This window comes from Glycine soja, chromosome 5, assembly GCF_004193775.1.
Source record: "Glycine soja cultivar W05 chromosome 5, ASM419377v2, whole genome shotgun sequence".
NCBI lineage: Eukaryota > Viridiplantae > Streptophyta > Magnoliopsida > Fabales > Fabaceae > Glycine > Glycine soja.
Genome location: NC_041006.1, coordinates 13,016,848 through 13,033,587, shown reverse-complemented (window position 1 = coordinate 13,033,587; position 16,740 = coordinate 13,016,848). Strand labels below are relative to the sequence as shown.

At 35.0% G+C, this 16,740-nt stretch overlaps 1 protein-coding gene across 2 annotated transcripts; it reads right to left on the bottom strand.

The window, feature by feature from the left end:
- Nucleotides 1-8,440: 8,440 nt before the first annotated feature.
- Nucleotides 8,441-16,504, bottom strand: LOC114412339 (probable ADP-ribosylation factor GTPase-activating protein AGD14). 2 transcript variants are annotated; one of them, XM_028376181.1, is made up of 13 exons: nucleotides 16,151-16,504; nucleotides 15,621-15,682; nucleotides 14,760-14,847; nucleotides 14,563-14,624; nucleotides 14,361-14,457; nucleotides 13,446-13,910; nucleotides 12,022-12,825; nucleotides 11,627-11,746; nucleotides 11,392-11,505; nucleotides 11,208-11,294; nucleotides 9,772-9,901; nucleotides 9,525-9,570; nucleotides 8,441-8,879 (listed from the first exon to the last, which is right to left on the bottom strand). In XM_028376181.1, exons 1-13 carry the CDS (start codon nucleotides 16,244-16,246, stop codon nucleotides 8,825-8,827), a joined length of 2,226 nt encoding a protein of 741 aa, XP_028231982.1. In that variant the 5' UTR covers nucleotides 16,247-16,504; the 3' UTR covers nucleotides 8,441-8,824. The 2 variants fall into 2 exon arrangements, with proteins under 2 accessions (XP_028231982.1, XP_028231983.1); XM_028376182.1 differs by lacking the exon at nucleotides 12,022-12,825.
- Nucleotides 16,505-16,740: the final 236 nt, after the last annotated feature.

Below are 16,740 nucleotides of genomic sequence, written 5' to 3'. Positions count from 1 at the left end.
GTGGCGCCCTCTTTTTTTCAAACTTCAAATCATCATATCTCCTTCGTTTCTTAACCAAATCATGTCCCACAAAGCCCAAAATTCATCATTTTCAATCCTCTTTTGATTCCATTGATTTAAATCTTCAAAAACTTCCTCAAATGGCTGAAACGATGAAAAATCAAAAGGGCTCTTCCACCACCATCGTCGCTACTGGCCATCGACGCCACAGACCATCTGAAGCACCCACAGCACCAGTTCCTCCTTCCTTGTCATCTCCATGATCATCTACTCTAATTTCTTCAGATGATCAACGTCTAAGGTACTCTTCTCAATTTTCTACTAGAATCATATTAGACCCTAAGTACCTAGACATAGCTTTCTTTGATGATGGGACATTTGACTGCTATCAAGTATTTCAAAACTCTGGCTTAGTTGATTTTATGTCTTTAAAGTTGCCTCATTATCATGAACTAGTTAGAGTCTTTTACAATAACTTAATAATTCAAGATAGTACACTTTACTCTGAGGTGCATGGTATTCCTCTTACCATTGATCAATCTCTGTTTTTCTCATTGACTAAATTACCCAGTCAAGGTGCTCCTTTTGAGGGCACTGTTGTTGATGACTGGAAGTTCGATTATTTGAGTCATGATGCTCGCCGTATGGTCTGTAATGACCAGGCTGATATGACTGGCAGATTGCTTGTCGGGTCACTAACCTTTGATTGCCGCATCATGCACTACATCATTGTTAGAATTTTGTTACCCCGTTTGTCTAATCTTGCTCAAGCCTATGAGGAGGACTTGATTTTGATGTGGGATTTTCTTACCGATCGTCAGATCGACTGGGCCCACTTGGTTAAGTACCGTATGCATAAGGCATTACGGACCAATGCACCTCTTTCGTATCCTCAGTTAGTCACTCTTTTTCTTCATCACTTTCAAATTCCTCTTGATGGTGAACCTTTTGTTCAAGTCAAGATATCTTTTGCCATTGGTGATGGAGCGGTAACTTCTTTTGGGTACCGTAAGGATATTGATGGACAGAGGATTAGGAAACAAGATTTACCACCACCGATTCCTGATGAGCGTACTTCGTCTCCTCTGCCACAGAGAGATGCTTCATCTACTCTTATGCATGAAGTCCTTTCTGAACTATGTGGCCTTCGAGCATTTGTAGGTGACCGTTTGGATGCAATGGATGCTCATTTTGAAGGCATGGATACATGGATTACTCAGCTTGAAGACGACATGGGTTTCATTCACCGTTGCTTTGATCCACCGGTTGCCCCATAGTTCTTTCTAGTAGTTCTTTATTTCATTCATGTATTTGGCTTTTATTGTTTTAGTTATGGTTAACTTGCACTTTTATTACTATTTCTAGACTTTAAATTCATTGGTTAAGACTTTGTGTGGTCTGCTTCAGTTTATGACAGACTTTGTTTACTATTGATTGTTTTCCTTAGTTCTTTTCCTTATACGTTGTTGGCTTTTTGATGTTGCCAAAGGGGGAGAGAACATGGGTTAGAAATCATTAACTTAGGTGTAAATTCCAAAAGATAGGGGGAGTAAGGGTTGTGTGTACGCGCTATCAACTTGTATATAGTTTATCTTGATTTCAGGATATTGTCATCAACAAAAAGGGGGAGATTGTAGAAGCAAGATATTTTGATGTTTTGATGATGTCAAAGGATAAAGCGCTTCTCAAGTTTTATTCAAGACAAGAATCCAAGAATCTAAGAAAATCAAGATATATGATCAAGTTGATCTCTAGAATCTTAGGAAGAAGTTTCCAAATTGAAAAAGCAAAAGGTTTGGCCAAATAATTTTATCTAAATCGTCTTAAATTGAGAATTACTCTCTGGCAATCGATTACCAGAGGATGTAATCGATTACCAGTGGCCAATATGCTTTCTAAAAAGTTTTTAAAAGGTTTTAAATATTTTAGAAAGCATGTAATCGATTACACATGGCTTGTAATCGATTACCAGAGGTTTGGAACGTTTTAAAAACAGCCATAAGAAATTTTAATTTAAATTTCAAAGTTGTGTAATGGATTACAGTAAGTTGGTAATCGATTACCAGTGTTTAAATATTCAAATTTCAAATGAGAAGAGTCATAACTCTTCAGAAGTAACTGTGTAATCGATTACACCATTACTGTAATCAATTCTCAATGAGGATTTTCGAATATAACTCCCAACAGTCACATATTTTCAAATGTTTTTGAATGGCCATCAAAGGCCTATATATAAGTGACTTGGGATACGAAAATTCTTGAGATTTTTTTATTGCCCCAAAAGTCTTATCCTCTCAAAAGATTAAGAGAGTTTTCTGAACTGAAATGTCTTATCCTCTAAAAAAGGATTCTTTGGTCAAACACTTTTATATTCAATAAGGAATCTTAATTGATCTTCAATTGTAATATCTTTCTCTTTCAAGAGAGATTTCTTCTTCTCTTCTTCTTACTTCTGAAAAAGGATTAAGAGACCAAGGGTCTCTTATTGTAAAGGATTCCTAAACACAAGGGAAGGGTTGTCCTTGTGTGGTTCAGACTTTGTATAAGGAGTTTTACAAAGAGAATGGAAAATCTCAAGTGGGTTGCTTAAGGACTAAACGTAGGCACGGGAAGTGGCCGAACCAGTATAAATCAAGTTTGCATTTCTCTCTTCCCTTAAACTTCTTTTATTTATTGCTATTTATCTTTTGCATTAAAGAATTTTATTTTGAATTGTCTTTTGAGTAATTCATGTTAAGGCTGCATTGTTAATCCAAAAAGAGAGAGTGAAATTTTAATTGGGGAATAGTCTTTGTATCTTAATTTAACCCCCCCCCCCCTCTTAAGATAACTGAGGCCATTTGTCTAACAGTACTAAGTACTTATTACCTATATTTTAACAAAAATTAATTACAACACTACAAAATAACCATAAATGGGAGGAGTTAGATACAATTTTCACAGATTTCTTACACAAAAGTTAGTCGTATTCATCGACTAACATCATCTATATGCAAAAGTTTCATAGGGACATGGAAAGTAGTTTTTTCTTGGTCCATCTCTGCAATTGGAATTTGCAAATAGCCAAAATATCCATCTAAACAACAATAAAAAAAAATTTCCCGCTAACTTCTCAAGTATTTGGTCAATAAAGGGAAGGGGAAAGTGGTCTTTTCGGTTGACTTCATTAAGTTTTCTATAGTCAACACACATTCGCCACTCAGTTGTCTTTCTTATAGCTATGAGCTCATGGTGCTCATTTTCCATCACAGTAGTGCCCCTTTTCATGGGGACACATTGAACAGGACTAACCCAAGGACTATCAGAAATAGGATAGATAATACACACATCCAATAGCTTAATTACCTCTCCTTTGACTACCTCCATCATAACTTCAAGAAATTTTCTAAATTGCACATCCCGTTAGTCATTCTTAACTCTCTAAGGAAATAGTATACTTACCTTAGGAGACGTCAGTATCTTATTCTTTTTATCCCCTTCCTTCTTTGGTATCGGGTTCCCATCAATAGGAAACTCAATTTTGTTAGGTGTTTAGTCCTCTTTAAGAAGGACGTCCTCTACAACTCTTAGGTGCCAGTATCTTCTTCTTTTTATCCCTTTCCTTCTCCTTAAAGTCCTCCTAAATCCTTTTGCTTCTAGTAATCACAACATTCACATCTCCCTTCTTAGAATTTGGTTCAGGCTATGAAGGAAGAGTGTCCAACTGGCTTTGTGACAAGAGAGATTGTATACTGGTCAATTGGGGCTCTACCTACTTTAGTCTCTAATCATTTTGGGCCATATACTGAAGCATTGTTCTTGAAAAATGGGTTGTCTCTCCTTTTGTCTAGGCCTCTGATTTTGCATGGGTTAAGACCTAAACATTACCTGGTTATGCCTGAAGCCATGTCCTTTATTAAAATTGCTAGGTTACTGATTATAACAATTGTTTTTTCTCCTGACAAAGTTGATCTCATCCATGGTTGCAGCTAGCTCATCATCAACAATGCATTCTCCTGGCCTACACACAATCTCACACTTATCACAGGTAGGGAATGTAGGTGTAGTGATAGGGACTTGAGCCTGAGCTCTAATGAGTGTCTCAATCTTTAGTGGTAGAATTTGCATCTGCTTTTCCAATTCAGTTTGGGATTCATCTGTCTCCACTTAGTTGATGTCTCTCTTCATAATACTCTTATCCCCTAAGTTGATGTAGGGTTAGAAGACATGTCTTCAATGATTTTGATGGCATCAACAAAGGGCTTTAATATGAGGTTACCTTCATAAGAAGCATCCAAACTCTTTCTATTATGTGAGGACACACCACCATAGAAAATATGAACTAGTCTTTGTTAAGTAATGCCATGTGTGGACAGCTTCTAACCGTCTTTTGAATCTTTCCCAAGCTTCAATAGACTCTCTTGTTCCCTCTACACAAAGTTTCCAATATCCCTGATATACTGATCCATCTTCATGGGAGAGAAATACCTCCTTAAGAAGGTACTTGTGCACTAATTCCATGTAGTGATGTCATTCTCTGGCAGTGAACATAGCTAGTCACATGCCTTCTTGTTGAGAGAAAAGGGAAAGGCATAAAGTTTAATGTATTATGTTGATACACGGTATTGTTTCACTGTGTTGGTCAACTTGATGAACTCCCTCAGGTGTTGCATAGGGTCTTCATGGGTAGCACCACAAAAAGGGTTGTTCTCCAACATCTGTAGGAACTCGTGCTTGAAGTCAAATGTGACTCCTTTAGGTAGATCTAGTAGTTAAATGGTATTGGTTTCCTCCAAAGTAGGAGTGAGGTAGTCCATAAGGGTCTAAGTCGGATCAATTGGCATTGCTCTTTCTCTCTCTCCATGGAGTTTTGCACAAAGTTTTTGAATTAGGTAGTTGATATCAGAGTAGACCTCTCTATCAGTATGGTGTGGTTCAAGGATGAACCAGGTGAAAACTGGTGGGCATGTTACACCCCGTGAATCACACCAGAAAGAGAAAGATTAGAAGGCTACCTACAGAGGGTTCTAATCAGTAGAGGGTTCTGACCAACAAAGGTGTTGAGTGAAGTGTCATAGTATGAGAGCCGTCGAGAAGTCGAAAATCAGAGATGTTACACGGTTCATACTGCAATGGTGGATTTTGGAACCTGGTTTGCGTGCTCTAAAAAGCATATGAGTAGATCAAATTCAACGAGAAATAAAGAAAATAAAGTGAAAAGAAATAGCAAAAAATTAAATAAGTAATGAAAGATTTTATGTGAACAAAAACTGCTCGGTTTAACAAAATTGAACTACTCGAGAATTTCCGCAACAAGTTCCCGACAACGATGCCAGAAACTTGATGCATAAAAATAGTACTCGCACAAGGGCAAGTGTATCCTACGCAGTAGTATCATGGACCTAAGTCCAAATATTGTACCGTAGTGGCCAGTTGTATTCCCAAAATAATAAAAATTATTAAACTAAACAGTTGAGATAATTAAAAGAAGAATGAAGTACTTTTGTGGCTTTTGATTTTAAGAGAAAATAAATTAACTATCGCAAAAGAAAGATTTAAGTGATATTAAAAGCGACCAAGGATCATAAGTTACTAGTACCAATTTTCCCTCAATCCCAGTTCTAATGGAATTCCTTCCATAGTTAATTACTGATTCCCAAAGTCAACCAAAAGCATATGATCAAGGTCGAATGATACTCTTTGCCTTAAATCAATACTCCCATTATCATAGATATATTAATTTAAGTCAAAGGATATAATCAAATCCGTGGATGATCAATTAAGGATGAATTAATCTATCGGAGATTACCCAACCGGTTTGATCATTCAATTTGGTGAAAAATATTTTCTACCTAGGTCTACCAAACATATGCAAATGATCACTGATCGAGGCCGTACCCGAATCAAATAAACATGAAAATGCAGTAACTAGGAAGTGATCCTAGGTCGTTTCCCAACGAGCAGTGACAAGCCAAATGTTTATAATATACTTGCAGTAACAGTAACGATGGGGGGGGGGGGGGGTTTGGTTGTTTGGTAATTAAAGAGCAGAACAAATAAAATAAAATGGAATACGAAACTACTAATATTAAAAACGGGTTGTTTCCTCTGATTCAGAAGCCACTCTCTTATCCTGGGTTATGGAGAATTCGTCCCTAACAGTCAACCACTTAATCCAACCCTATTTCAATTTACTAAGTGAAAATCAACTTAGGGTTTTCAATACGTGATTAGGCACCACATACACCAGTTAGCCCTTCGTCCATTAAGCATGAACGCAAGTTAGGCTCAGAGGCAATTAATCAAACACGAAGCGTGCACTGATTAATATTCACGAAATTGGGATAACTGGTGAAGGGAAAACTGCCAGGAAACCACATTACAAACGAAACCTCAAAGAGAGTTGGGCTTCGTTCTCAAAAGGAAACAACACCAGAAAATCTAGCCTTCCATGGATTCAAACAGAAAACGCAAATGAAGCATGAAGCAGAAACGTAAATGAACAAGAACGTAAATGAACAGAAACGTAAATGAACAGAAACGTAAATGAAAGTAGAAGAAGAAGCAAGAATGAACTCGTAATTAGAAGCAGAAAACGGAAATTTGCATTAAGAACGAAAATTGTAACAAGGGAACAGAAAAACGTGAAAACCTAAAACCAAAGCTCTGAATAATGAAAATAGCATAGCAGAATAGAATGCCCTACACGAATCCCAAGGCAGCTATTTAAAAAGAGTCACTCAAAGTCACTGGGCCCTATTACAATACTCTGGCCCAAAACGAAATAAACACTGAACAACATAAAATAAAATTGCGAAATTTCCTAATTAGAAATTAACTAAGGTAAGCGCTGCTTTATTTGCCCTCTTCAAGTCCACAACCAAAATCCGGATTAAGCCCAATGTTTCATTAATTCCTGAAATTAGATTAAAAACATCAAATTAGCTAAATGAGCCCAAATAATAAAACTGCCTAATTAATTGACAATTAAGACCAATCAATAATTAAAATGGTGCAAAAAGGGTTTAGAAAATAGAAGAAAATGATGGCACATCAATCACCATAATACATTCATTGAGTATAAGAATTATCAATTTCCAAATAAACAATAAAAATAAGGAAAAAAATTAATTAACATAAAACACTGATAAATTCCCTTAAGAATAAAGAAAAGAGTATGATTGGACAGTTACATCATAACTCCCGGAGTAGGGTGACTAGCCGCTCATGATCAAAACACAACTAGAAAGCCTATATGAAATTAGCATAGACATACCAACAAGGAAATAAGGATGATCACCATCCATCCTCACAATATTGTCCATGCTTGACAACCTTCAAAACTCTCAAAAGTGCTCTCTAATTCGTAAAATTGTCAAAAGTGCTAAAATCCACCATGGTCGTGGTCGAAGACTGTGACGCAGAAGCTCTGGGACGTTGTGAAATGACTATAGGCATCATGATGCTGACTACTGTCGTAGTGAATTCACCATGGTTATCGTCAAAAGGTTGATGCTATTCAGAAGAGAAGTCATCATATTATCACAATCGTACTACCTATCAAGATCGTGCTGAATGTACCATGATTGTGATCAAATGACAGTCTTTAAATCTTCAAATAAAATACAAATTTTGACTTTTTTCACTTAACTGAGTTGTTATACTTCTGTAAGACAAAAATATCATCTAAATGTGAATTTTGTCAAGAAAATGCATGAAAATGATAAAAAAAAAAACTCACTCAATATCACTCCAAAAGTGATTTATCAACCCCTTCCACTCCATTTTTTTCATTAAGAATCATTTCCTATTATATTATACAATCTATCATATCCATATTTCTTTCTTCTCTTCTTAGGTGTCAAATAAAAATGTCTAATTATACATTCTTATCCAATTTATAAAAATAGGCATGATTATACAAATATTTTATTAAAAAATATTAGGTAAATGCCCATTAAAAAATATGTGAAAAAAATATTGGTTGTTACTTTGAAAGAGTTATGCCATTCTATGGGGAAGGGGTCATCTACTCATCATGTTCCCATCATGCCTCTCCATGTCCGTGCCACCATTTCCGCAATAAAACCGTGTTTGGTTTTCATATCTTCCTTTCAAACGAACCACGCACACCAGAAAACACCAACCAAACCAACATCCACCGACAACTGTTAAACCTACCCAACAAGCCATCAAAACCAGATAAATTTCGCTCTCAAAGGAAAAGAAAAACAACTCACGTCTGAGTTTTATATAAAAGGCTGTTCTTTCACTGATATGCAGTAGTCGTACAACACTAGAAATATACCCCATTGGTTATACAAGTAAAAATATATAGATAGTAGCCGTCAACAGCCCTATTTTGAACCAATAAGGAGCAGTTGCAAGAGCATTCATTAACAGCCGAACAAGTTATTTAAAAATTACTCGAGCTTCTATCAGAACCTAATAAAAACTATAATTAAACCGGAAAAAAAAAAACCGTAATCCGCATTTATACATGAATTGGACGTGCGTGCCAATCAGAAGCTCTCATATAATTACAATTATATTATAATTATGAACAAAGTGAAAAATACCCTCAATAGTCTCTCAGTAAAGTTCAATACCAGCCAGATCACTAATTAAACATCAAGAAAACTATCACTCAATTACAGTATTGCAAATGCATGATCTGGCCCGAATATATATGGGGGACTAAAAATTGCAAGGTGGTCCTCAAGTGGAAGCGAAGTGATGAACTACATTTTGCTCTTAACAAAACATTACAATTACTTCCACGCTCAACTGCACTGGCTGCCAATAAATTTCTATGAAAAGGAATAGTACATTCTACAGCACAATCCTATGCAAAAGGATTTCCCCGGATCGAATCAACTGTTTCCGGTTTCTGGATGTTCCTGTAAACAGGCAACTCGGGCGATGAATTGAGCGTGCTCCAAGAACACAATATACACATAATAGACCACTTTTGCAAAACATTAGAAGAGATCAAACTAAAAGAATACATAGTAAGATACTGCATCAAACCTTATATGACACATGCACTGACAGATCTATTAAAGATGGAACTTAAGATATAAATAATCTTGGAAAAACACTGCTCGATGAAGTTCATTCAGTGTACCACCAAGCAGCCAACTTCCTTGTCCTTTTGGGATTAGTAAGGAATTCATTCTATATATTGTTTCATAGCCAATGAGTATGGGGGGTAACACATTACAAAAGGGTGATCAATGCAAATGCCTGTAAACCTAAGTGAAGGTCTTTCTATACCGGTTACTTGCCTGCCTCCCCCTTGTGAGTATTGGGGGTAACTGCAATATTTTGATGAATTAATTGAGCACCAAAAGCAATATTAGAAATACCAAGCAGTAACCATCTAATGATCAGTTACAGCTACGTTACAAATGCCAAAAATTTCCAATCTTGGTAAAAAGAATGAGATCCACAAGGAAAACACACCTAGATAGATTTCAAAGACTCAACCAACATATCCGAAGAAAAAGAAAAGCAGCAAAAAAAAGGCCATGTATGCAACTTACTGTATTTGCGTACTTGGTGATTGCATAGCCATGAATGACAAACCACCTACATAAATTGAATCAAATTACAAAAGAAAAATAAGATTACAGTAAGAAAATTGTATTGACACATATTTAAATTGCATTTACTAGAGTGATATTGAATACATAGGATCAATTAAAGCAGCAATGAAAATGGAAGTAGGCAAGACTAAAACATTTTAAATAAATAAGGTTTGAACTTTCATTAGAAGTTTTCAAGCAATACCTTCTCCAGCAGATGATATATATGGGGTCACCGTGTTTTGAGGAAGCCAAGATTCAGCTATCCCACCATGGAAGGTGGCTGGAAACAGGGCATCTGGCAGTGCAGCTTGCAAAGAGCTCATATCAAGAAACTGTATTCGAAACACCAAACACCAGACATGTTACATATAATAGGTAACAGAAGATAAGTCATTATCTCACTGTCTCCTATATCCCATGTTCAAATTGTCAGATTTGTATCTTTTCCATAGGCAGCAGCAAAATACCAGAGTATTGGAATCCATGCTGCAAGAATTAATTTAAGGGAGCATTTTGTACAAGGAAAAATTTTCGTTTCCCTGGAATCTGAAGTTGGGAATATTTGTTTCCCATCATGTTTGGTTTATTATTTAAAAATAACATTCCCAGAAAACATTGTTTCCTAGGAATGTTTTTGCCTAGTGTTTCCCACAAAATTGTCCCCAAGGGGAGGTGAGAATCTAACTTTTCCAAGTAGAGAAAAAGTTTTATTTGGGTAAAATACCACGTTGCTCTTATTAGACAATTTAATGTGGTAAATATTTAAGTAAATGAGAAAATTCTATTAAAACTAAATGTGAAAATATTTTATTCCCAAGAAACATAAGTATTGCCAATAATATGTATGGGCCAACCAAATAGATTTTAGCCATTCCTAGGAATCATGATTTCAGCACATGAAAAAACTTTTCTTGTATCAAACGCCCTTTAGAGCGTGTTAGTTTCATGGATTAAAAGTTCATTCCTAGTAATGTAAACATGGGAACGTAACATTCCTATGCTTGTTACAAGTTTCGAAAAATTATTCCCATGTATTGTTGATTTCTAGAAACGTTGTAACTTCCTTTTATACTATGTTTTCCTATACTTTTATTCCCAAGGGGGATGGAAAAGTGATATTCCCATGGGAACATGGAAGTTATTCTCCAAAATGTTTAATGATCCTTCCATTTTTACTTTTATTTAAATTATTTTTGAATTTTAAAAATAACCCTAGGAATATTAAAATGTAACCAAAAACGTATTAAATATACCTAGGAATAACATTCCTACTTATCATATTCTTGGGAATACAATATCAATCCGTGGAACAAAGACCCCCTTAGATTTTATTAGCTATGGTGGAGTTTCAAAAGGTTTCAAATGAAGGAGAGTGATCAGATCAACTATCACTCCTGGGAATTCAGAACATTAAAACAAACCGAATAGAAAGACTGCAAGTAACACTGCTGAATTGAAATGGTTAAAATCACATGTTATGAACCTTCAAGAGTGTGATCAGATGAACTATCACCAATGAGGTAAAATTTGGCAGAAGTATCATTAGGAACTAATTTTAAATAAACAAATATTAAATAACAAAACTATACTAGAAATATTAAATAACAGATAAACACCTACTAACTCTCCATGACATACCATATTGTTGTGATCTACATCAGATTCATAGGGATAATCAAATGGATTAGTTGATTTAGATTTCATTTGATTAGGTTGAATATCTCCCTGAAAGAATAAACAAAATTAATAACCAAAAATATATAAAGAAAACCTACCACTTTATTGAATATAAGAAATTCTCGATCAACCTAAGAGCACAAACCATTGGAGGAAGCATGGGTGGGGGATATGCTGAGCAACTGACATGAGATGGGATGTCATGATTATCAAATCCACCAACAGGGGCAAAGCCTTTAACTCCATCTTCATTGGATCCCTGATTTTATTTCAAAAAAAGAAAACAAAAGAAAAAGTGGGTGAGCAAATAAAAAAGGAGCTTGCAAATTTCTACATCATAAAACTATCATGGCAAGGTAATACAGGATGCATATAACAACCTCAGACTCTCTTAAACCCAAAATATGATTATCAGCTGATGGAAAATTGTGCAATTGTAATCCTTGACTAAGGGAATCCACAGGATGATGGCCACCAGAATCTTCAAATGCATTCCATGGCTGTACAAAGTAAAAACACAACATATGAAATCTTGTAGAAGTTTCAGTTTATTCCATAACATCTTGAAATTATACCAGGAACAAAAGCAAGGGGCATCCATTAATTTATTTCATGGCTGTACAGACACAACATACGAACCCTTATGTAAGTTTCAATTTATTCCATAACATCTTGAAATTTCACCAGGAACAAAAGCAAGGGACACAATTAATTTCCAAAGGAGTATTGCACAATAATGCAAAACTAGCCATCAACTAAACTTTCTTTAACTTACTTGAGTGTTTGCTGCCATAGCAGAAACTTGTTCTTCTCCATTCCACACACCATCATGCCATAAATTAGATGTAACTGAAGAAGGTACACTGACACTAGAAATTTCAAAAGATGGCCATTGCCTGTTTGCATTTGAGCTTGAAAATGGATCAAATGTTTCGTGTAAAGATTTAGCACTTGAGGGTGCAGTGGCTGGAATTTCCACTTGTGCAGTAGAGGAGGTGCTTTGAGGCATATCAAAAGATGGCCATTGCATGTTTGCATTTGAGGTAGAAAATGGATCAAATTTTTCTTCTAAAGATTTAGCATTTGAGGGTACAGTGGTTGGAATTTCCACTTGTGCAGTAGAGGAGGTTCTCTGAGGCATATCAAAAGTTGCCCATCCTTCATTTTTAGGGACAGATAATTCCAGTGCCTTCCCATCTGAGGTTACAGTAGAAGGCTGCGGAGAAAAATCGGAAAAAAAATCAATAGATGCAAGATGGGATGTTTGACTAAGTTGATTCTCGTTGAAAGATGGATCTGCCGATGAAAGAGATGATTGAAACAAATCCAATGTTGGAGCTTGAGATGGTGCTGCTGGTAACTGAAAAAGATCAACAGATGAAGCTGATTCCAGTGGTGCCTTGGAGAGGTCCATGCTAACAGATCTTGTAGGACCAGGTGGTCTGGGAATGCCAAATGCTTTATTCTGAAGTGGTTCTGAAGCTTGGACTGGTTCTGAGAAAAAATCAACTAAACTGCCAGAATTATAAGATCTCAAGGATGGAAATTTGTTGTCTCTTGATTGTGCTGACACAGTTCTCTGGGGAATGAGTGCAAATTAATGCCATGCAGAGAGAAACACATGATCAGCTTGATACAACAATAAGGCCACAAGCACTTGGAAAATGTAATAAACAGAATCATTCAAACAGAATGTTTATTCACCAAGTTTGAACAATAACACTCAAATTAAACCAATCCTTGGTTATTTTAGAACGGTAACATTTGAATGTTTGGACTTCACATAAGTGATAGTTATGAAGAAGACCACATCTCAACTTTTTAATAGATCTTCTCACAAGGACTCATTAGCAGGCAGTGATATATAGTAAATATCGATCAAGAAATCCATTATTAACAAGAAACTCAGACTCAATTCTCTCTCTATACTAGATTTGATATATTGATGCCCTGAAGAATTGATCTGACTATCTTCAGAAAATGTAATGCTCTACTAATAAATTTGTTATCCTTCCTATGTCCATATTCTTATACTTGTACCATGTTACCTCATTAATAACTTTCTTTGCATTATTTTACTTGATAATAATGTTTATCCTAAACCAGAAACAGCAGACAGGCAATATATTATTTGATATTTTGATTCCTACAGGAAAATTCATTTCTTTCTGTGGACAATATTCCAATTCTCTGACAAACCTGTGGAGGACGAATTCCATCTGCATCTCTCTTGGCATTGGCATTAGTTTCCAAAGATGCATTTCTTGCTTGATACCACACATCTTCACTTGAACTAGAACCAGAACCAGAACGCTGCTGATAGGATGGACTTCTAATCTTGATATCCTTATGAAAATTGGGAGACTGAACATCGGATTTGAATTGTTCACCACCACTAGACACAGAAAAGTCAGAAATTCTTGGACCAGATCCCTCATTCGCAAATCTGTCATCATACGCGTGATCACTGAAGCGGCCAGGACTGTAGATAATACTAGACATCTTCCCTTCATAGCGAGCTTTATCTGAACCAGGCTTCCTGGTCAGTGCAGCTGCTTGTTTTCCATACCGCCTATCCTCATATTGATAATCATACGGAGGACTTTGAGAATATGAATGATAAGAACTGGCACGCCTAATCTCATCTTCATGAATTCCAGGGCTCTACAGTTAATTGCAAATATAAAATGTTCAGCATTTAACTAAAGGGTGAAATTAACTTGGATTATGAGGATATTTGTGCAACTAATTATGTCTAGCTGATTTCCTTAGTGATTGCTAAGGCATCATTTACTTCATTACATTCACAAATTTAAGCTTCACTAAACAATTATATGCACAATACTGAGAAAAAGATCTGTGTAATTGATCACCTTATTCATTTATTTCTTTTCTTTACTTATTTACCTAAGCAAAATGGATTGAATATAGTAGTATTATATATTTATATATTGAATATAATAGTATTATATATTATATTTAGAACAAAGGAAGCACAAACAAATATCATACACGACAACATACATCTGGTATCAGAAAAAAAGAATAAGCTATACCAAGATTAAGAAAAATTAGTTATTCCAAGAAACAAATCAGTATCTAAGAATATATTGCCTGTGCATCTCTTGGAGGCTTTTCTGAAGACTTCGCTCCAGCATATCTTCCATCCACATACACATTCCTTATAAATTCCCTTATTTTTTCAACATTGCTGCAAAAGCATAATATCATAATGCCACACAATAAGTTATACATATTAATAAAGATAAATAACAGGTTAGTAAAATAGCTTTAACTGCAAATCATATAACTATACCTGTTATCTGGCAACCGCTGTCTCTGGAAGTCCCAATTTTTCAAATATATTTCCCTTGCACGCTTAAAACAAAAAAGCCACAGATAAATCTCAATTCAACCAGGAAATTAAGGTAGCTACAAATGAAGAAGATTTACACTTAACAAGGAAATAAATGTAGCTACCACTGTCAAAAAGAAGAAAAATTACTCTTTTACCTGGTTACCTCCATTTTGAAGAGCATCAACTTCTTGTGAAGTGAACTTTGCCATTGACACAGACTTCACACGATGAGTAAACTCACGACTGCATGACATGTAAAAAACAGGTGATTTTAAGAATTGTACAATATCACCAAATATGGAACTACTACCACAATCATAACCAAGCCTTCTCCAAGTATGTGAGGTCGACTAAATGGAATCAATGTTAAAAAGGAATAATTATTAATTATATTATAAAGAAGCATAATTGATGAACATTAAACCATGATAACAAGGCCATATAATATCCTTTTATGAGGAGTAACAACATCACAAAAACGAATAGATATGCTGATTATAAGATTAATTCAGATTATATGAACATAATTTAATTTATTAAACATAGTATTCAAAAATCTCTTTTAAAAGACTATTTATTATGAGGATTTCATTTTTTTAAGAATTTTATCTCATGTCAAAAATCAAAATGACCAAAAGTAAAGCAGAAATTTATAAGAAATCCATTTTGGAATTAAAGATTTTCTCATTATTCTCAACTACTGCAGAAAACATAGTTAAAAAAAAAAAGAAAGAAAGAAACTGAGTATAGTTATCAAAGTAATGTATGTTCATGATTATTTTCAACCACAAGAGCACCTAACATTCAATAACATTGCAAACATGATATGACTTAAAAGTACATGTCATATAACAATTAGCTGAAACTTTACATCAAGCCTGATTATTTTTCTCAATCGAAATCCCAATAACCTTTAAACATTCAGGACTTGACAAGCTATATAATTATAAAAAGTAAGCATCCTTCTTTAGAGAAAAAATATAAAGCATGAGTTAATAAAACGAAAAGGAACTCACTGTATTCCACTGCATGTCATACAAATGAAAGTCCAAAAACTCGTACATACATATTGTGGTCCCTGTACAAATAACGGCATATCCATTAACTGGAAATCATCTCATACATAGACAAAACGTTGATAAGTTCTTTTCTCAAATACTCAGCAAGAATAACATCATATAAAACCAGAAAAAGAAAATCACATGAATAATTTGAAGTCTTCTTTTGTATAATAACCTTTTGCAAATGCTAATTATTAGGCTAATTTTGTCTAAAGTCTAAATCAATGTAATCTTTTTGGAATCTGCATGAAAAAAAATAGACTTCAAAATTAAAATCTCGATGTCAAATTCTTGAAACATTTTCCACCCTTCTCAGCTCTCAACAACAATCCCCACTTCAGCGCCGAAGGCTTTTAAGAGTTTTTAAGCTTCTAATTATTCATAAAACTCAAAACATAAAAAAGGTATTGAAACTAAAACATACTTTTACCAAACCAAATAAGAAGAAAAAGAAAATCAAATTCAAAAACAGGAGTCGAACTTACCAGGCTGTTGCAGTTTATACATCTTCGATTCGGCGGAAGCTTCATGAGACCTCTAATAATTTTCTCGTTCCTCTCTTCTTCCTTTCTGCTTCCCATTTCCGAAACCCCAAATCAGAAACACAGAAACCCTAGAAACTGCAATCGAAATCAGAGCGAGAGAAGAAAAAAAATAGCAGATATTCGAATTTCGGAACAGAGAACGGCAGTTTTCCACCACCGAGAATCGAGAAACGGTGGCGGCAGCGTTTGATCTAGGGTTTTGGGGGTTCCTGAACTGGCGAAAGGTAGAAGATGAAGAACGCAAAAACGCTTGGTGATTTTGTTTGGTTCACATAAAATGGATGAACCAGGGAACAATAGAATGCAAATAAAAGAAACGTTTGCTTTGTCCACATTTTTTAAATTTAAATTTTGTTTGAAATATTTTAAATTCATTAATTATTAATACTGTTATTAATCTTTTTATTTGGCATAAACCATATTTTTTATTTTGATAAACCATATTGAAAAAAAAAACTAATGAATTTTATGCACGGAATTAATTAGGAAAATAAAAATTTATCAACAAACTTTTATTGCATAAAAATTAT